We start from the raw sequence: 20,273 nt of genomic DNA on the forward strand, positions 1-20,273 counted from the left end.
TGACTTGCCGCTGGCTGACCTTGACCTGTCGATTGCGCCGGGGATAACTACAGTCGACGGCCTTGCTCGCCTGACGACAGTTCTCGCAAGGTCGGCCGCCGGAGCACTTGACCTTGCGGGCATGGCAGCGGTTGCAGGCGGTCGACTTGATCTTGGGCCGACGGCCGGGTGACGCTGGTGTAGGGTCTGAGTCGGGGGTGTTGAGCGCCCCTGACGCTCGGTCCGGGGTGACGGAGATGGAGTTCATGGTATCGGGGCCGGTTCACGATGGACGGCCGGGCGGGCGCTCGACGAGGGCAATTGGGGGTGCATTCGGAGGGCTTTCAACGGCCTTGTGAGTAAGAGGTAAGATGAGAGAGAGAGAGAGAGAGGAAAGAGAATGCACAGGCGACAGCATTCATTGACATTCACAGACAGATCGCTGACCCCCAAGGAGTCATCGTCGCCGCTGCTGCGACATCGTATCCTCGGGCACAGTCGAGACAGGCCAATTGTCCAGTCAACTCTGAACAGCACTGAGAGAAGTGCTCCGATGTCGTCGGCCAAACGAACCATGTTGCCGAGATGAGTCAGCACTGGGCAAAATTCCAAGCTTGCGAGAAGGGGGCGAAAAGCGCCCTAATCCTTTCGAGATGGTCCTTAGTACCGAGTCGGCTACTCGAGGGTCCGGCCTCCATCGGCATCTCTTCCGAGTGACCGACATGGTGCAGATTCTGCTGCGCGACGCGCTTCGCCGCCATGACGATATCCACTATTCGCCTACTCTTGACTCACTTGGACACGGCCAAGAGGGCTGATCTCGCCGTCTTTCGTCCGCTGCATGGGGATTCCTCGCGATATAACCATTACACCATGGCCCGGCTGAGCCTCACTCGATCATCTGCTCGGTATTCTCCTAACAATTCTTGGCACGCCGAGACGCATCGCCCAAAATGGACTCCGTCGACCCCCGAAAGCTCCCCGACCCACCGGCGCTGTTGATGTCGGCCCCGTTGGAGCCCATGGCCTCCGATATCCCAGTGGCGGCGCCCTCCCGGCACCTTGCCGCTATCGACGATGCCGTCATGCCCATGGCTGTCTGGCGACGATGGGTGACCCTGTTCACCATCTGTTGGCTGCCCATACCAATGACGTTCTCGACCTCGTCTGTTCTCGCAGTTGCACCCGAACTAGCGCGCGAATTCAATGTCCCTGTCACGGCCATCAGCATCGCCAACGCGGGTGTTTTCCTCGCCATGGCCTGCTCGCCGTTGATGTGGGTGCCCATAGGCCGGCTGGTGGGTCGGAGGCCGGCGTATCTCGCGGCGGCCGTCATTCTGTGCGCTTGCTCAGTAGGTTCGGCTCTGGCGCCGAACTTGGCAGGCTTCACAGCCATTTGGGTCGTTGGTGGATCTACGGGTGTGGTGTTTCTGGTCTCTGGACAGACGATTCTGTCTGATATTTTTGAGCCTGTACGTGTCCAAGGCGGCTCAGTTGATTTATCCTCACGTGTGAGGAGAAGAAGGAGAGCAGAAAATACTGACCGAAAAGACCGTCCGCGGCACGGCTGTAGGGTTCTTCCTCGGCACTTGCGTTAGTGCCAACACCATCGCACCACTCACTGGTGGTATCATCGCCACGTACACAAGCTGGCGTGTCATCTACGGGGTGCAGGCCGGCATGACGCTCATCGGTCTTGTCTTGGCTTGGTTCTATGTGCCACTTGATCCGCCTCGTGAAGCACAGCCTAAAACGTCAAAACACGTCCTTGCCCAGTTCTCGCCGATGCCCGTCTTCCGCGTCTTTGAGCACATCAACATTCTCGCTGCCAACATCACCTGCGGCCTCCTCTCGTTCAACCAGTATGGTCTTCTCGGCTCTATACGCTCTGCCTTGACGACTCGATTCGGCCCCGCTTCGCCGCTTACCTCGGGTCTGTTTTACCTGGCCCCTGGTGCCGGCTTCCTGATCGGGAGCACCATCGGAGGCAGGCTATCGGATCATACAGTGCGCCGGTACATCAAGAAGCGCAATGGCTTGCGCCTACCGCGAGATCGACTTAAAAGCAGCTTTCCCGCCATTTTCATCGTACTGCCTTTGGGCACGCTGCTATTCGGCTGGAGTCTGGGCAGGGAAGTCGGTGGTTGGGCCGCCCCGGGGATAGGAGCGTTCCTTGCGGGACTTGGGTTGATGGCCTCTTTTAGTGGCCTGAATACGTACTCTGCTGGTGAGTCTCATGCATATGATGACAGTGCGAGACCCGATGATTTGGTCGTGGAAGCTGACGATAGCAGAGGTGCTCCCGGCGAAGAAGACGGAGGCGATCAGCAGCAAGTACATCGTACAGTACACCTTTGCCGCTGGCACGGTTGCGTCGAGGGTGCCCATCATGGAGGCCATCGGCGTTGGGTGGGCGTTCACCATTAGTACGTTTCATCTGGACAAGCTTGGGTGCATCAGTGGTCTTGTACTGCCATCGCATCTCGTTCCCTCGCTGCTTGCCTCGTACCCATTCGATACTGACTGATCGACCAGGTGCTGTTGCTGCTCTTGCGGGCGGAGTAATTGTGTTGATGATCACGAGATACGAGCCTGAGACGGAGAAGACGCTGCGCGAAGAGGCCGAATGATACCCACAAGTACAATCTAATAAATCCATTGTTTCAACAACTCTCTTCTCGCGTGTGATACGTGTTGGAACATTGATGCGTGTCGCGACCCAAGTCTTGTTGTCTTTTGGTAGGGGGGATATTCGGAACATACCCAATGTCCTCCTGTCGTCTACAACTTACCAGTTGCACCAAATGCACAACGTACGATCGGGTTTCACAACATCTCGACAACCATTGTTCAACCTGTCAGCAACCGAAGTCCCTTGCATGCAGCACTGCCAAGTACGATATGCAGCAAGGTCAGCAGAGCCGCCACAAGCCCCCGCTCAACAACACCTATGAGTTGCAGCCAAGACAGACAATCGTGTCTGACCCTGGACGTTGTGTAAGCGCTTGGAGACTTGAAGAGCAACGTGTCAGAAAAACGACCCACGACAACCAGCAATGGCGAATTGAAATCGAGATTGCTTGGCGTCTACCTCACACGGAGATACGCGTGCCAAAGTTCCTTAGGGACCTGCCATATTGAGCAACCTTCAAGACGAGAATCTAATCTTTGGCTATTCTGTCCGCTGACAGATCTGTGTGCTGGGAACTTTGGTGTCGCCAAGTGCGCTGCAAAGTTCAGAAGCGTACACGATGATGACATTGCTTGAAATGATCTTGTCCATCATCTGTATCTTGAGAAAGGTCTTGGCTGGCTGTGTATCGTATAAATAGGCCTGACTTCTCTTCTCTCACTCTTCCACTTCCTCCAGCACAACACTCTCAGTCTCGCGACAAGTCACTTGCACCTTTTCGAACCTCAACATGCAGCTCACCCAGCAGCTCGGCCTCATGGCCCTCGCAAGCACGGCCTCGGCCTTTGTCGTCGACGTCTTCTCGGGCGAGCGCTGCACCGGCCAGTCGCAGAATGTCAATGTCTATGACAACACCTGCGCGGCCTGGATGATCGGCTACCGGTCATTCAGGGTCAAGACGTACGGGTCCACGCCGCAACGCGCGTACTTCTGCACCGGAGGGGCGTGCAACAACTGCAACAGTTGGTGGGCTGTAGGTTTTTTTTTGTTTCGTGTTCTGCCGCCCGATGAGACGTGTGCTAATGGCTTTGTGACAGGATGTACGTTTATTTTTAGACTTCAACACCACGCGGTGAAGTCTCGACAATCGTACTGACCGAGTGCAGGGCGGAAGCGATCAGTTTCTCAGAAACACGTGCATCAGCCTGGGTAGTAGCCTGCACTGGTCGGCAGGATCGTTCAGGGGCCTCCCGCACAAAAGGGTAAGTCTCGAGGCCGATGACCATGGTATCCATGCCTTTTGTGCAACGCACGAGAAAAACAAAAGTGACTGACTTGGTGATGAATGGAACAGGACGAGATCCCGTCGGACGCCGACCTCGTCCTCGGAGAGTTTACTGAGGCCGACTTCGACAGTAGCGCCGACTACCTTCACGTCGAATGGACCCCCACAGGCACGGAAGACGAGGATGCCCAGGAGCAGTGAGCTTCGGGTCGGAAGGGATGGCCACGATTCGTGTGACCGCCCACGCGAGCTCGACGTCGGCGACACTTTTGGTCCTTGGTTCGGAATCAATTTTCCTTGAAGGCATCCACTACCACGAAGCGTGGACCAATCCACTGGATCGAGCCCCTCGCTCGGTTACGTGCACGGAGTACCCCGATGGATCTCTCGTGCCGTAATCTCCGTCCAAGGACCTGTCGTGCGGATCAAGGTTTGCATCTGATAACTTTAGCCCCGCTGCAGAGTCCACTTGCGATGGCACTCCTTTGACCTCAGATGGCACGCCAGTATCTTGCAGAAAACACACGCGTCATGGGGTGGTTCTGGATGAATGATTCTTCTGTCTTCGGCCGTCAAAGTTTTTCTAATGCTGTCCAAGAGGCTAGCCGCCACGCCTACACCAAGGTATATCCACGAAGGTCACAGACCAATATGTACATGGGAAACAAATGATAGAAAAAATGCGAACAGCGGGGCCGCTTCTAACACGCCGCATCTAAGAGTACCAGTGGTTGGGGGTCCAGTTGACGTAGGTCGAGTCGATGGCCTTGAGGCTGGGGAGGCCGAGGTTGCCGGCATCGACAATCAGCTCGCGCCTCAGAAGCTCGGTGACCTTCTCAACACCCTCGGTGCCGTAAATGTTGGCGAACATGTAGGGGCGACCGACGCCGACGGCCTTGGCGCCGAGCGCGAGGAGCTTGAGGATGTCACCGCCGTAGCGGACGCCGCCGTCGGCCCAGACCTCGGTCTTCTTGAAGACCTCGGGGGCCTTCTGGTTGAGCTCGAGGAGGATCTCGAGGGAGGAGGGGGAGCCGTCGAAGGAGCGGCCGCCGTGGTTGGAGACGAGGATGGCGGGGACCTTGTGCTTGATGGCCTGGCGGGCCGTCTCCACGCTTGTGACGCCCTTGACGGCGATGGGCAGCTTGGTGACCTTCTTGAGCTGCTCGTAGTAGTCCCACTATAGTCGTCCCAGTCAGTCACACAAGTTCTTCCTCTCGAGAGATCCATAGCGCCGAGTCATTCAGCATGTGGGGGGGGGACGGGAACTCACGGTGAGCTTGGTGAGCTGGGTGTTGGCGGAGCCGACACCGAAGCGCGCGGCGCGCTGCCTGTTGCTGCCGGCGGAGGAGTCGATGGTCAGGACGAAGACGTTGACACCGGCGGCCTCGTACCTGCGCAGGGTGGCAGTGTCGGCGGTCAGGTTGGCAGTGAGGTAAAGCTGCTGGAAGAGGACCTGGTCCTTGGCCTTGGCGGCGCTGATCTCGGCAGCAGACTTGCTGGAGAAGGCAGAAGGCTGCGGCAGGTTAGCTTCCATCGGGAGATTTCTGGCCTCGGTGCGAAGACACTCACCATGTACATGATGTTGCCAGCGGCGGCACCCTTGACGAGGTTCAGCTCAGCCTCAGGGTGGCCATTGATACCACGCGCGCAAGGCGAGATGAAGAAGGGGGTCGAGAAGTTGTAACCCAGGATGGTGGTGCTGCCGCGGGTGTTAGTAATTTCACGCCACACCTGGGACCTGAAGCGGTGCCCAAGAGAGGAAAACATACGGGAGCGTCGCCGGGATGTTGGTGATGTCGACGAGCTGGCGAGCGCGCCAGTTGTAGCGGTGGTAGACCTCGAGGTTGTTGCGCGCAGACCACTCGCCGCCGGCACCATTCATGTAGTAGGTGTAGTTCTCGATGGGAAGGTAACGCCTGGCGGCCCACTCGAAGTCGGGAAGGCCGACAAGGCCGGAAATGTTGGCGAGAGTGCCTTGAGGGGTATCACCGAGGACCTCCTCGATGCCAGTGTCGGGCTCGTTGAGGTAAGGGCGCGCGGCAAGGGCGCCGGTGGCCAGGGTGATGAGAACGGCAGCGCGCATGATGAAGGCTCAGACTGAGTGTCGATGACGTGAGGAAGTGGTACTCAGATGGTTACTCCGGGCCGGTGCTCGATGGTGAGAAAAGAGAGAAGGGCTGTGACGAGTTCCCAGGAGACTGGATGAGATCGTCCCAAGCGAGCGCTCTTATACCATCCCATATTCAGGGAGCTCTCCACCCCGCCTACTTTACAACGTACACACCAGACTGGCCGCGGGCCGGGATGACTTCCAAGCCCGACCAAGGCTGCAGGAACATACCTTGAGCGACCAGGGTAAGGTATTGAAAGCACGGTAGGCACCGAGTAAAGGCATGGCAGGGTGGGTGGGTAATGGTCCACGAGGAGGGTCCATAGTTTAAGGTACTTCGTCGAGGTGCCGGTTCAGGCGCAGCTCTAGCTGTGACAAAGCACCGGATATTAAGTCACACCTCCATGCTCGAAAGGAAACCACGGCCGAAAGCAGAAAGCTCCATGACGGCTTGGCACTCTGGCGCTGCGACGCCAGACGACGCGGACCAGCGGCGAGAAGACCGTGAGGATGACGTGTGTACAGGGCAGAGTGGGCGAGCTTGCCGCAAGACTGGGCACTGGAAGACGCTCGCGGGCAGATGGGGATCGATGGCGTCGTTCTTTTTCGCCGCCGGGCAGTCCGAAAAGAGGCGCATGTTTGGGCCGGCCTTGCCACGACGGGAAGTCTAATGTGACATGGCCGGGCGGGAAATACTACCTGCCTCGCTTGGAGGCCCTGTCTGTTGACTTTACTCTCTTTAGAAAGAATGCGTGCCTTGCTAGTTGAGCACCGCCGATTCCGAGGTCGGCAACCGAGCCAGCGGGCCATCAGACGAAAGAAGACTGAAGGTTTGCGCATTCTTCATGTTCGCATCCATACTCTGCTCTGTCTCGTTGTTGGTAAGCTCATGAACGTGCTGAGTGAGCACCCCGCCTACCCACTCGAGAGGATACCTTACCTCGAAAGAACAGCAGCCAGAGAGATGTGCGAGAGGGGGGAGGGGCGCCCGCCGCCGTTAAAGTGCTGATGGCCGCTGGTCGGGAGGCGCTTTAGGAGATAAATGCTGTTGATCCCTGCCCAATGCCATCTCGAGCCATGGCGCCCTGGCTTCAGCATCTGCTGTACTTTGTCAGTGTAGAGACGCTTGAATGTACAAACGCACGTGGGTCAAAGTGGAGGGTCATGTCAGGTTTCGGACTCTCGCGCTGACTCGTGGATGATGAAGAACCAGAGCTGGCGAGACATTTCCCTGATCCAGAAGGCCAAGTTTTCAACGGGCATTACGCGTAAGTACCCTCCCTGCCATGCGCTACGACATGGTTTGAACTGTTCTGCAGACGTCGGAATCTACTTCGGAATGGAAGCAAGTTGCATCATGAGTTCGTGACGTTCGAGAGGCGAGATCGTTCGTCCCAGTTTTGCGTTTTGCTGTACAGGGCGCGCGCAGCAATCAACTGGCCTCGCATGAACGATTGTCTCTGATGATTCGCGCGCTGCCCTACTTAGATGAACTGCTGCCCATTCCAATTGACTGTGCCCCTGGGGTGCTTTCGCCATTTGCTGCATGATAAGATTGATGATGTGGGTAAGCACAGCACGATGTGTGCACTGCATCCTGGAATACCGGGGGAGGACTTGTTTCTCGTCTCTGCTTTCCTCGACAAGAGGCTTCTCTTCCTAGGTATGGTGTGCGATGGGTGCCCAGGGTACTCGGTCATACCCCCTTCTCGATCCCTTCATCTTAAACTCAAAACAGCACGACCTGCCGCCTGGCCCGCCTTTCACCCCCTGTCGCGTCGACACCACGTCGCAGAGAGACGGAAATCGCGGCGTGCTCGCCACGCTGTGTACGCATGAGACGACCCGCATTCTACTGTACTTGACGGCGCCAATTGTCGAGGCGGTGCGATAGGAATAAGCTCATGATAGGCATCAGCCAGCCGCGCGCAGTACCTCAAGCCACTGCCGGGCATCAACGGCGGTACTTGTCGCAAACGGCACTTCGCTGCGGCCCCCAAGCCAGCCAAGCACCGGCAGCCAGGACTTCCCAGAAGCCATGGCATGCCAGTAGCAGCGAAGAGTGTTCTTGTTCTTGTGAGAAGGGTCCAGGCCCCCCTCCGAAGGCCCAGATCAAACCCATCCCGATCCACTTGTCACTTTTAAATGACATGAGGGCGCGACTCATGGCGGCAGTAGCGCACGCAAGCGCCGACACGGACGGTGAAGACCAGTGGAAGGGCCGCTACTACGGGTTGGGAGAAGAGGCATGGAAGCCAGATGTGGGGGGAGAGACCTGTCCCTGACATGCTCAGCCGCGTTGCACGTCGTCAGCGCCGCCTGTCATGCGAAAACGCCGAACCGATCTGCTCGGGTTTTGGCGTTTGTGGAGCTTCTTTTGTTCATTCTTTCACTTGGTTCCAAGTCAAGCTTATTCAGGGTATCATTCATCGGTATCATTTTGACTCCGGTGGAATGAATGGAGGAGAGAAGGGCAGGATGACAAGACGGTCCGTCTCCCTCTCTGGCCTCTCCTTGCACGACAGTTCTCCGGGTTTTCACGAATGAGGGCCACGACCCGGCGAAAACTTCGACGATTTTCGCGCGCTGCTGTGCCCCTGCGTCGCGCCAACGTGGGATGAAGAAAGCTGCAGGAAGGTTGCATCTTCAGCAGAACCGCATGCGTCCATCGAAATGACAATCTCACGCTCGATGATCCTTCCAATTGATGCCAATCCCCCCCTCCCCCGCGCGAGCCAAGACGACGCGAAAGCGGAGACTGAGACGGGAGAGCAGCATCCGCGACGTGTGTAGTTCATCTTCTCTTCCGCGACGCGCATCTGGGTGGCCTTCTCTGGCTCGAAAGCCCAGCCGGCCGGGTTCTCTTGGCCCCATCCGTCCCGTCAGTGTTGCATTCGTCTGGATCGATCACCCCGTGCTATGGTCACGCTGATCCCATCGCCGATGGAACATGACGAACTGAGAAAATGGGGATCTTGATCATCCCGATCTCGCAGCCTCAGGACTCAGATCTCACAGAGACACAAGAAGTCGAGGCGTCACCCACACGAGACTAGGGGCTCGGCGGGCGAGCTGTCGCGACAGGATCAGCGGGACGCCACGGCGCCGGTGGAACGGGTTTGCCATGGCAAGACATGCAGCCGGAATCGAATGCGATCGGCCTGTGTCCCACGGACTCGGCGCGGCGAACCTTGCTACAGTGAGCGCGACGCTTTGTAGCACAAAAGTGACACGGCAGCCCACAGACGAAACGACATGCAGTGAAAAGGCCCGCCCGGCACATAACCTACGGAGAGGAGGCCAATGCAAATGTGGAAAGGACAAAAAGTTTATTTAACATCGCTCCAGAACGACGGTGAAATAAAAACGTATGGACAGCTAATAAAGAGCAGGATATGTATGTACAACAGAAAGAATCATTTTTTTCCAAGCATGCAGCGTGGACCGCCGAGACCGCCTCAGGAGCTTGGCGCCCGTCTCATTCGATGAAGGAGAAATGCAGGGACGCAACCCTAACCCAGAGGCTCATTATGCGGCCGAAAACGACAAGCCCTCGTCGCGTTAGATCTTGCCGAAGCCGGCGTTGGTGACGGCGTTGTTGGCCGTCGTGGCGAGGCCGGCCGAAGCGACGTTCTTGCCGGAGAACTTGGCGAGGATGGCCGTGTTGGTGCCCTTGAGGGAGCCGGAGCTGCCGTAGGCGTTGAGCTGGCAGTTGTGGCCGAGAGCCGCGGCGCAGGCCTTGTTCGTGTTGGTGTCGGGGGAGGCGAAGAACTTGCCGGCGAAGCTGCTGTCGAGGGCGGCCTTGACGTTCTGGAAGACGTTGCCCTCGGCGACGATCATGGCCGTGTTGTCGCCCTCAAAGGCGTGGCCGGTGTTGTCGTAGAAGTAGTTGTTGACGGCGTGGAGCAGCGTGTTGGCGCCGACCTTGGGGGCGCGGCCGGAGGTGTGGTGGATGTAGTTGCCCTTGAGGGTGACGAGGTCGTTGGCGCCCGTCAGGTAGAGGCCCCAGTAGTGGTGGTTGTCGCAGGTGGCGGACCACGAGGTCTGGCCGTCAATCTCGTTGTTGGAGATGGTCACGCGGCCGTTGGCGGCGTTGCCGAGGACAATGTGCTGGCGGCCGATGAGCGACGTCTTGACGTGGTCGATCCAGACGAGGTCGGAGCCGTCGAGGGTGATGGCATCACCGCCCCAGACGTACTGAGGGTTGAGACCGGTGATGTGGATGTTCTGCACGATGATGTTCTTGGCACCGCCCGTGATGCGGATGCCCTTGCCCTTGATGACACCCTTGCTGCCCTGGCCGACGAGGGACTTGTTGGACTTGACGATGATGGGGTTGAACGGCGCCTTGTCGTACTTGACCGTCACCTTGGGCGCGTTGGGCTGGTAGTTGGTGCACCAGTCGTTCTTGTTTATGGCGACCTGGCACTTGCTGCCGGTGCCGTAGGGCGCGCAGCCCGTCTCCGAGGTCGTGCCCTCGGTGCCGGTGAAGTCGAATGTCTTGGTGAGGACAATGTTGCGCGCCGACGAGTCACCGAGGTACTTGACGAGCTCGGCGTTGGTCGTGGGGTAGACGGTCGTGGCGCTGCCACCACCAGTGACGCCCTTGGCGAAGCCTTCAGCGGCACCAGTCACGGCGGCGGCCGTCTGGAGGAGGGCAGCCAGTGCCGCGGAGAGAGTGATGGAGGTACGCATGGTTGATGATCGAGCTGTTTGTTGGAGATCGAACTGACTGTTGGAGTATCTAGCCGCTGGCCTTTACGAAGAGAAATGAAGATTCGATGGAGAGCAAGAAATGCAGCGTGAAGAAAAGAATGTAGAGAACGAGAGTGATGATACGATGTACCCGGAAAAGAGAGGACGTCGTTGACGATCAGAAACCATCGACTAACAGCACTGAGCAGGATGAGCCTGACTATATCATCTTCATCACGTTGAACCCCTTGACCACGAGCTGTCCCCATCCAGGCTTCATCCCATGTTCAGCCCGAATCTGGTCATTTCCCAATCAAACAAGCCCACTAACGAACGCCTCCTTTGCCCCGACAGCTCATTTCAGCACGGCATTCTACAATTGCGTATAGCTCTCGTCCCCGCCGCCCGGGTGCGGCCTCCGTTTGTGGCTCAGGCTCCGACCCTGAAGAGGAACCCAAGACCCTGAGTCGTGTGCCGCATTGCCGGGACACCCAACACCATGGCCCATCCCATCGCGAATGCGAGGGGGTTAGCGGGGAACGTCTGACGCCGCTCCACTTACTCGTGGACACGTCTAACCCCTTCTCATCTTGGCTGGTTCGTGATTCATTTGCTGTGCATCGGGCAGCGGAGAATAAAGGGCCGCCACCTAGTAAAAGACTGAAACACGGTCACTGTTGACACCTGTAACGAGACTGGCCCTATACTCATCTGCCGAAGAAACCTGGGTCGAAGAGAGAGAAGCGTGTCTCGGAGAAGGGCAGCAAGACTGCATGCTTGGCTCTCGGGACGATCGTCGTCGTCTTCTGTCGTTCTTCCACGAACGGGGACGAGGCGCTTCTGATCTTCGGGATGTCACGCCATCATCAAGACAAGCTTAACTGTGTTTACGTTCTGGCCTTGTCAGGGGGGTGGGCTGAGCGACGGCGCCCATGCCAGCTCACCACCGAAAAGCCACCAGCGTCTCGACGTCTTTTTCGTCGCGGCCCGGCCCTTGCAAGTCCTCGGAGCAATGGGGGATGGGCCATTTCCAATCTATTTCGCAATCTATCAGCTACACACGCAAACACAGGAGCACGATAAAGGCATGGTTAGTGTCATTTCTTCATTGATAGACCCTCAGCTACCAGCCGAATTTCTCTACGACGACGCGAACGTCGGAACCACCCCACATGGCCTGTGAGCACGTATTCCTCACATCCCGATTGAGACCATCCGGCCCCGAGACGAGAACGCGGGTTTGCCGCCCTTCGGCGTCTGCCTCCCTGATCCAGCTCTGCACGTGGCCCTGCACATCGGGTCGCCCGGCAATGGCCGTGGGACGCGACACGACGAGGTGCAGACCGGCAGCGATGAGGTCTTCGAGCAGTGATCCGGGCACCCAATATCGGTGCTCGTCAGAGTGGATGATCCACAACAGACGCACTCTCCGTGCGGCATCCTTGCCCTCGTCGCCGCCCGACTCGAGCAGTAGCCCTGCCGGCGCCACACCCCGGCCTCGCTCCTCGTCCTCTCGGTGGTCCTTGAGCAGGGCCCAGGCCAAGGGAAAGGTGACGGCTATGCCGGAACCGCCGGCGACGAGGATCACATCATCTCCAGATCGCAGCGTGTCCATGGCGTGCGAGGACCCGTACGGCCCATCGAGGCGCACCGATACCGTCTTGTGCCTGTGCGCGTAGTGGAGGAGGTCCCTGGTAAAGCCACTATGCGCACGAATTAATAGATTGAGCCACGCATGGGGTGTGCCGCCGGCAGCACCACGACGACCCTCATTCCCGCTGTTGCTGCTGCTGCTACTACCGCTGCTGCTGCCGGTAGATGATGGTGCAGCTGATGCGATGGTAAAGGGGTGTGTTTGCAGGGCATGTGTGCGACCGAGGGCGGGGACCGTCAGGAACACATGGTCCGTCGGTTTCCACCCAGCCTTGATGCCCCTCTGCAACGCTGTCGCCGGTGCCACATCCCAATTGGCGGAAAGCAGGATCGTGTCGCCATCTGGCAGCACGGTGAGGTCTGCTGACAGCGTCGTCGGCTTGATGAGCAGCCGCCAGACGAGCCTATCGACGGCGAAGATGACCAACGCCGCCGTGACATAGGGCCTGGCCGTGTGGTAGTGGAGCCAGAGGAAGACGAGGGCCGTACTCTGCAGAAGGACATGGGATGCCAGGAACAGTTCGTACCATCTCTGCCGGACACTGCCCAGCGACGTCAGGTACAGCAGTTCGTAGGAGACAAAAGCGCCGATGCCGAGGAGCACGAGGCGGTGCTGCAGGAAGTCCCAGAAGGTGCCGCGCATGAGCCACTTGGGCTTGAAGAGCTGAAAGGCGATCATGCCGCCAAAGTGCACCGCCGCCAGCAGACAGAGCAGCTCGCCGACACGACGGTGGAATATATTGAGGGCCTCGTATGACTGGCCTGTCAGATGTTTCAAGGGCTGGTTCTTGGCTGCCAAGAGATACAGCAGTGGCAAGTTGACAACGAACATGCAACCGGCTCGGTCGGCAAAGGCGAAGAGGAGATTGCCAATGAGCGGAGCATGGTAAAACTGGAAAAAGACATTGATTCCCAGGAAGCAAAGAACGAAGAGAGAAGTGCCGTTGGATGGGAGCGTCTTGTTGACGAAGGGGACCCGCCGAGGTTGATAGGCAAGCAAGGATGCGACGAGGGTCCAAGGCCCTGGTCGAGATGAGGGTGACAGGGCTGTAGACTCTCGCGGATATCCCAGCAGAGGTCTTCGCTCGCCTTCTGCTCCTTCATCTTTACCGGCTTCAGGAGGAGTTGCCGTTCCCTGAATCGTGCTGCTTGATGAAGATGACGAAGCGTCTGTTTGTTGACATGGCCGATGTGATGAGATTGTGATCGTGGATTTGCTGCACCGAGCTCTCCGACGGCTGAATCGTGCTCTCCACCAGCCTGTTGCGACGAGTTTCTCCCGGAGATGACAAGCTGTCAGGATGGCGAGAATGGCTAAGAGGACATAGTTGTACGTCGCGGACAGCCGTCGTCCTTCGAGGAGAGCGGCGATCAATTGACGCAGATAGGCGAGCCGGGCGGGATCTGGCGGGGTGCTATCGCCGCCATGCTTCTCGTGCGACGCCGTAACGACATCCTCTTGAAGGATAGAAGAGTGAAGTGCTTCTCGCAGCCAGCGAGGGGTTTGCGTCGCATCCATCGATACTGATTTCGACGGATGCGTTTGTTGGTGGGAGGTTGAAAGCAAGGCGAAGTGCAACTCGGGTCAGATGACGAGATCAGCTCGGCGACCGGCGCTCGTGGCTGGCTGCATCAGATGATCTGATAAGATTAGATCGACTCTCATCATTGGCTTGGCGCCGAGGCCGACATCGCAAATATGAACAACACTACATCGACCATGCCCAGCCGCTATTGAGTTGGGGTTTTCTGGTCAGATAATTTCTGTTTTCGAGGCCCAATCGATGCAGATATTCTACCTCTGTTTCGCCGGTGGTCGGTGCACCACATGGCAGGAGCCGAAGCAAAAGTGCCTGGCGGGTGCTGATCAGACTGAGCCGCACACAAACGTCCAGCAGTGTCCTCACCAGCGAAGGAATCCAGCAAGACGTGAGGAGATAACCCTGTTTATGGCTTGTCATGAACTGTATCTTGAAGAATCTTTAGCTGGGGCGCCGGCCTTTTGCAACAGCCTCTCCATGTGATCTTGGTGCTCCTTTGGCCCCGTATCAATGGAATGAAGTTGCGAATTGCCCTACCCGAAATGTCACTGCAACGGCTCGATGATTAACAAGCACGCATCTATGCTCTGTTGATTTTCAATATGGGGAACTTCGAAGACACTGCCTCCCGATCTATATTGGTCAAAGGGGGGGTGCTTGAGTGAATTTCGCTGTTGTATAGATGTGGATGGCCGGAGCAAGGCAAGCTGCCGTGAACAGTTGTAATCGTAACTGAGGTCATCATACTAAAATGTTGATCTAGCTTTTCACTATAAAAAAAAAGGACCTACAGTCTCCTAACTTTAACTCTAAGGTTTCGGAGAGGGCTTTTAAGGGGGGAAGCTGGAATAGTTGTGCTAGAACTAGAAGGTTGCAGTGGCACTTCCATAGGTCTGCGGCAGGCCTTTCTGGTCGTAGAATGCTGGATGGGCAGATCTCAGATATTCATCTACCACACTCAATAATTGCGCTGCGGTGACGATCTGCAGAATATTCCTTCACTCTGGCATGGCTTGACCTTCGTACCCATGTCGTCTGGATCCCTATCTCGCTTCGTTCTTCTTTTTCTTTTTCTCCTTTGACATGACAGCTACACCAAAGCTCCACCGTCAGTCGGAAACGGACTACTAGTGACTGCCATGGCATAAAGATCAAGCATTCCGAGCCATCCGGTTTGTGACGCAAACTACAATGGAAAGAGCTCGCTCGTGTACACACCACGAAGGGCCTACGGTGCTATGGAAAGTTTAACGCTCCATATGGACATCTACGACTCATCAACAGGCTTTTCACAGGTAACAACAGGAGTTTGAAAACATGAGCTACTATTTTGCAGTTCTGATTCAAGACAGCTTACTCATTTCGCCGGCCTTGGGACAATAGGGCGTTGATAAGTAAAGACATTCAAAGCCATAGTCCAGAAGAATAGCCTCTGCGGCCAGTGGGAGATTCTTGAAAACCCTGAATTCTTCCAAGGCACCTGGGCTTTCCACGCCGGCAATTCGACCCTGCTGCACGAAACACAGGTTCGATATTCCGCCCTGCTACAGTCTTGGATAGTAAAGTGAAACAAAGACCAACGTGTCAATCCTACTAAATCACAGAAGATGACTCAGGTCTGCTAAGTTGAGCGGTAATTGTGCTTGACATGACCATTGTGAAGAGTAGTCTACCTTACAGAGGTAGCAGGAAGTAGGAAAATTTCCTGAGTAAGCCGACCACTCCAAGTTGAGCCACGTGCAACAGGAAATTGGAAGTAGTGTTGTCTTCAGCTCGATGGACATCCACCAGTGCATTGGTGAATGGCGTAGAACCTATAGTGACCATATCAACGTCAGATCACCCGGCTCTGCAGTGGTCCTGAACCGGCAGGATCAAAGCCCTTGAAGCTCGCATGTCAGGAAGCTTGACCCTCTTCCTGCTGAAAGCCTTATGTCGTGATTGAACAGCTTGATGAGGTCTAGAATTCAAGAGACCTCCAAATCCTGTTTTGCTTCCAGCCCTGAGGAGCCGAGATCTCTCGTGTCTGCGACAAGGTGCAGGGGCCCTTCGGCTTGAGACACGCGGCTCAACGCGGGGCTATTCGTCCCCCTGCCTTCTATAGCGCGCATAACCTTCGCAAGCTCTATTTGTCGAAGGACCATATGCGCTCCTGTCTGGTTACATTGGAGTCGTGGCCGTCTCCGGTGGAGGCCACTACATATTGCCCATCGGTAGCTCCCAATCATGCCAATTCGGAGAGATTCCCGACACTGCAAGATCGGACGACCCCGTACTAGCTGAGAAAGCCCACCACCTCTGTTGACTCCCTCGTGGTCACTCGTAATCTGGAAGGATCCTCCCAATCAGTTGACTGCTTATCCCAGTGAATGCCCAGAAGTGGTGGTCTGGCAAGGCGGGGAAGAGACAAGAACCCTATCCCCGCACTTTCTCGCCCATAAGAAAGGCCTGGGAGGCCGAGCTCTCGACAGGGGTGTCCAATGACTTGGGCGATGAGAGTGCCTAAAGAGAGGATAAGGATTGCGATGATCCCCGCACCGCCAACGGGAAACAGGCAGGTCAAGAAACATAGCCCCTGTCCATGATGCGTTAGCGCCAAGGCCAAGCCCCCAGGCCCTGGCCGATGAAGCTCAACCGCCTTCAACTGCTGTGCGTCCGAAGTGGAATGGAGCAACACGACGCCCTACCTATACTCATCGGGAAGGTGAAACATCTGCACCATCTACTGCTCCTTACGACAACAAACCTCTCGGCGCCAGCCACCTTCTCACGAGCTGCCTTTTCTCGGCCAAATTCCACATCATTACAAGTAATCCAACCGAGCTGCAGCGATCCCCAACAGCCCAATCGGTCAACTCCCAGGTCTTAACGCCCCTTCTGCTGCGTCAATCATCACTGTTCCAGTCTAGTGGCCAAGAGAAAGCTACGGTCATGTTCTTGGCTATTCACCCCGCCCGTGAAATCGACAGGCTACCTGCCTTGCTGGTCAACAGGGGAGACCCCGAGTCTCTGTTCATGACAGCATGTTATCACGGCGCATGCATCAACTCGACGCCCCAGAGCTGGGGTCGCATTCGCTCCGCGTGGCCCAGAACCCGCCGAGTGATGCTACCTCGACCCGCAGCTTCCGCGGTCATCCTTCTCCATGGAGCTCCTTGGACCTCAAGATAAAACCTACACCGGTGCCCTACACTTTCCCATGATCTTTTGCCTTTGACAGCTCTCCTTCGATATCAGCAAGCAGACCCGGCCAACTAGAGCTGAGCAGCGAGTACCTGTCGTCCAGTAGCTTCCAGTCACCATGAGAGCCTCTACCATCATTGCCGCAACCCTGCCCCTGGCGGCGGCCAAAGTCTCCTACGATGGCTTCAAGGCTTTCTCGATCGACAGCCACGACAACTTTGACGCCGTCGAGGCGTCTCTCGCTGGCCTAAACTACGTGTCTCTCAGCTGCCAGGATGACCACGACCACCTCGACGTCGCCATCGCTCCCGAGGATCTCGCCGCCTTCGAGGCCCTGAACCTCGACGCTAAGGTTACCTTTGAGGACTTTGGCGCCGAGCTTGCTGCTGAGGGCGAATTCGAATCCTACACTGGTGAGTGTATTCAACTGGCTCCTCCATGACAATGAATGCTGAACGCCTTTCTCAGCCACCCGCAAGATCAAGGGTCGCAGCGCGCAGGACCTCCCCGACCTCTCGTACTTCAACTCGTACCACGAGCTGGAGGATCACCACCAGTATCTCGAGGATCTGCATGCCGCGTTCCCCGACAATTCGGAGATTTACACTGCCGGCGAATCGCTCGAGGGCCGTCCCATCAAGGGCATCCACCTTTGGGGCCGTGACGGACCCGGCAAGCACGAGGCCATTGTTCGTCACTCGACCCTTGCTTGATATAAGTATGCTGACCAAACTGTAGATCTGGCACGGTACAGTTCACGCGCGTGAGTGGATTGTCGCTCCGGTGAGTTTTGGCCCCCCCCCCCTGAAAGTGTTCAAAGATCGATTGGCTAACAACAGCTCATAGACTGTTGAGTACATGACCTACAAGGTCATTGATGGCTACAAGAAGCGCGCTTGTAGCTCCGTCCGCACCCTCGATAACTACGACTTCTACATCATGCCCATTGTGAACCCTGACGGTACGATTTTGGTTTCTTCCAGGTGCTCGGGTCGGCAGTCCACTGACATGTGCAGGTTTTGTCTTCACCTACACCGAGAACCGCCTCTGGCGTAAGAACCGCCAGGTCCGCACCGGAGCTTCCTGCATCGGCACCGACATCAACAGAAACTGGCCCTACAAGTGGGACGTCCCCGGCGGCTCATCGACGAACCCGTGCTCAGAGACATACCGCGGCCTTGCCCCTGGCGACACTCCCGAGATGCAGGTACTGACCAACCACACTCTCGGTCTGTCGCGCACCACCGGCATTAAGTTCTTCGTCGATTGGCACGCCTTCAGCCAGCTCATCATGCTGCCGTATGGTTACAGCTGCACTGAGGTTGCGGCGAACAACGACTACCAGATGAAGCTCGCCGCCGGTGTCAACGAGGCCATCAAGAGCGTCAACGGCCTCAACTTTGTCTTCGGTCCCACGTGCCCGACCATTTACCAGACTTCTGGTGTCTCCATGGACTGGGCTTACGACGTTGCCAATGCCGAGCTGTCTTGGGGCTTCGAGCTCCGTCCCGCCAACCTAGCCCAGGGTGGCTTTGTTCTGCCTCCCAGCCAGATCTTGCCCTCCGGTGAGGAGAACTGGGCTGGCATGAAGTGGCTGTTTGCCAACTTCTAAGCTTGCATATGGGAGCACGCGTGTACAATGATTGATGTACATATTACCTGCCCGGTGAAAGAATGATTGCCATCGGGCAATACATAGCGGAAACTGGATGAGAAAAAAGAGGAACAGATGATAACGACGATGAGAAAACATCAGTGTCATGACGTTGGCATACGAAACTGAAACCGTACATACAATGAATGTTACATCGTGGTCACGACATCGCAGGCTACAATTGACAAGAGCCTTCTATTGCCCATAGTCCAATGTGCATCACGCCAATAAGCTTCAAAGTTATTGTCATGGGGGTTGTTGACTTAATGCATTCTTGTGGTATGGGTGGCCTAAACGCAGACGTATTGAAGTTCCTCGGAACTTGAGATGAGACGTCTGCGGTCTAAGCTGCAAACCCGACCTCCCGGCACCGAAGCTCCAAGCCCAACACACTCAAGGAACAGATGGCGTCCTCAAATCTAAATCCTCTTTGTCACGGTGGCCAAAGGAATTGAGGTCCAGATTGTTGTGTGAGTGAGCTCAGTGCGTCGCTGTAAGCGATCACTCCTTGAAAGGATCGACATTGTCCTCGCAAGAACCAACGAAAACACAGCCTCCATTGGCCATCGTTACATGTTCGAGCTGAGTGTCGCAGGTGGCCCGACGTACAGCCGCCTGAATGCAGCCGTCATTGAATTTCTCGACTGGAAAGTCGGGCGTGAAGTCAAAGTCGACAGATATGCCATCATGGCCGTCGAGGTCAGACATGAAGTGTGTATTGCACCGGGTCCAGTGAATGCGAGGTGAGCCGCATTCATCGGCGATATAGTCGTAGAATACGGCGCACCAATTGGGGTTGGTCTCTCCGTTCGGTTCAATGCTTATGGTGAAGCTGATATGGGTGTTGCCAGGGCAGTTTTCGAAATAGTACTCACAGGTGGCGGTGGGTCGTTTGTCGAGCTCAAGGACGTTCTTGCAGTTCAGGAAGCCCCATTGCCAGTACTCCGGAGGCCAGGGATTGTAGTTATTCCAGTGCTGGGGGGATCTATAGTATCCTCTATCGTCGCGCTTCTGAACGGCCAAATCGGTGGCGTTGACAAGAGCCGGCTGAGTCTCGTTTGAGTGGCTGTGGTCGGTAATAAGTTTATGGTTCGCCGCAATACGACCAGCAACGGTGTTCGCGAGCATGGCCCAGAAGAGGGACAGCAAATGTCGGAATAGCATGTCGGAACGAGGCAGGTAGAAAGGTGGAAAATGGGGCAAGAACGATGAGTTGGATCAACAGAGGGGGGGCGAAGGGTTGAATCACGTAGCAGGTGTGAAAATGATGTCGAGGCGAATTCTGCTTTGCCAATTCAGAAGGATTCAAAAGCTGGTGTAAGGCATTAAGTGTGTGGAGGCCTACCTTTGAGTTGGTGCAATTCCAGGGACGACGACGACGAAAAGCTGAAAGGCTCGGTGAAGCAAAGCTCAATTCACTGAGGGTGCCTCTACCACTGTGTATACTGTTGTCCCAGGCAAGCGCACATTCACTAGTAGCCCCCCTGGCTACTACTCCGATAGTTAGCGTCATGCAGTCCACTCCACGAAAATTTCAGTTG

The 20,273-nt window shown here is 56.4% G+C and overlaps 8 protein-coding genes across 8 annotated transcripts; 3 read left to right on the forward strand and 5 right to left on the reverse strand.

Moving 5' to 3' along the window:
* Window positions 1-51: 51 nt before the first annotated feature.
* On the reverse strand, window positions 52-247 carry D7B24_003915 (uncharacterized protein; the record flags this gene model as incomplete). Its single annotated transcript, XM_028638100.1, has 1 exon — window positions 52-247. A coding segment is annotated over one exon (196 nt), but the record flags the coding sequence as incomplete, so codon positions are not given.
* A 685-nt stretch (window positions 248-932) lies between these two features.
* On the forward strand, window positions 933-2,609 carry D7B24_003916 (uncharacterized protein; the record flags this gene model as incomplete). Its single annotated transcript, XM_028638101.1, has 4 exons — window positions 933-1,451; window positions 1,531-2,206; window positions 2,271-2,405; window positions 2,515-2,609. 4 exons carry the CDS (start codon window positions 933-935, stop codon window positions 2,607-2,609), a joined length of 1,425 nt encoding a protein of 474 aa, XP_028496988.1.
* Window positions 2,610-3,401: 792 nt separating this feature from the next.
* D7B24_003917 (uncharacterized protein) lies at window positions 3,402-4,097 on the forward strand (the record flags this gene model as incomplete). Its single annotated transcript, XM_028638102.1, has 3 exons — window positions 3,402-3,644; window positions 3,778-3,873; window positions 3,966-4,097. The coding sequence occupies 3 exons, from the start codon at window positions 3,402-3,404 to the stop codon at window positions 4,095-4,097; spliced, it is 471 nt and encodes a 156-aa protein (XP_028496989.1).
* Window positions 4,098-4,611: 514 nt separating this feature from the next.
* Window positions 4,612-5,979, reverse strand: D7B24_003918 (uncharacterized protein; the record flags this gene model as incomplete). Its single annotated transcript, XM_028638103.1, has 4 exons — window positions 4,612-5,073; window positions 5,167-5,409; window positions 5,466-5,595; window positions 5,666-5,979. The coding sequence occupies 4 exons, from the start codon at window positions 5,977-5,979 to the stop codon at window positions 4,612-4,614; spliced, it is 1,149 nt and encodes a 382-aa protein (XP_028496990.1).
* A 3,588-nt stretch (window positions 5,980-9,567) lies between these two features.
* Window positions 9,568-10,701, reverse strand: D7B24_003919 (uncharacterized protein; the record flags this gene model as incomplete). The annotated part of the gene is made up of 1 exon (XM_028638104.1): window positions 9,568-10,701. One exon carries the CDS (start codon window positions 10,699-10,701, stop codon window positions 9,568-9,570), a length of 1,134 nt encoding a protein of 377 aa, XP_028496991.1.
* Window positions 10,702-11,824: 1,123 nt separating this feature from the next.
* Window positions 11,825-13,873, reverse strand: D7B24_003920 (uncharacterized protein; the record flags this gene model as incomplete). Its single annotated transcript, XM_028638105.1, has 1 exon — window positions 11,825-13,873. One exon carries the CDS (start codon window positions 13,871-13,873, stop codon window positions 11,825-11,827), a length of 2,049 nt encoding a protein of 682 aa, XP_028496992.1.
* A 3,323-nt stretch (window positions 13,874-17,196) lies between these two features.
* On the forward strand, window positions 17,197-18,690 carry CPB2_2 (corticosteroid- binding protein; the record flags this gene model as incomplete). The annotated part of the gene is made up of 5 exons (XM_028638106.1): window positions 17,197-17,491; window positions 17,547-17,767; window positions 17,817-17,861; window positions 17,925-18,039; window positions 18,095-18,690. The coding sequence occupies 5 exons, from the start codon at window positions 17,197-17,199 to the stop codon at window positions 18,688-18,690; spliced, it is 1,272 nt and encodes a 423-aa protein (XP_028496993.1).
* Window positions 18,691-19,233: 543 nt separating this feature from the next.
* On the reverse strand, window positions 19,234-19,896 carry D7B24_003922 (uncharacterized protein; the record flags this gene model as incomplete). Its single annotated transcript, XM_028638107.1, has 1 exon — window positions 19,234-19,896. The coding sequence occupies one exon, from the start codon at window positions 19,894-19,896 to the stop codon at window positions 19,234-19,236; it is 663 nt and encodes a 220-aa protein (XP_028496994.1).
* Between the last annotated feature and the right edge of the window lie 377 nt (window positions 19,897-20,273).

The sequence above is a fragment of the Verticillium nonalfalfae genome (assembly GCF_003724135.2).
Source record: "Verticillium nonalfalfae strain VnAa140/NRRL 66861 chromosome Unknown scaffold_22, whole genome shotgun sequence".
In the NCBI taxonomy this organism is placed as follows: Eukaryota; Fungi; Ascomycota; class Sordariomycetes; order Glomerellales; family Plectosphaerellaceae; genus Verticillium; species Verticillium nonalfalfae.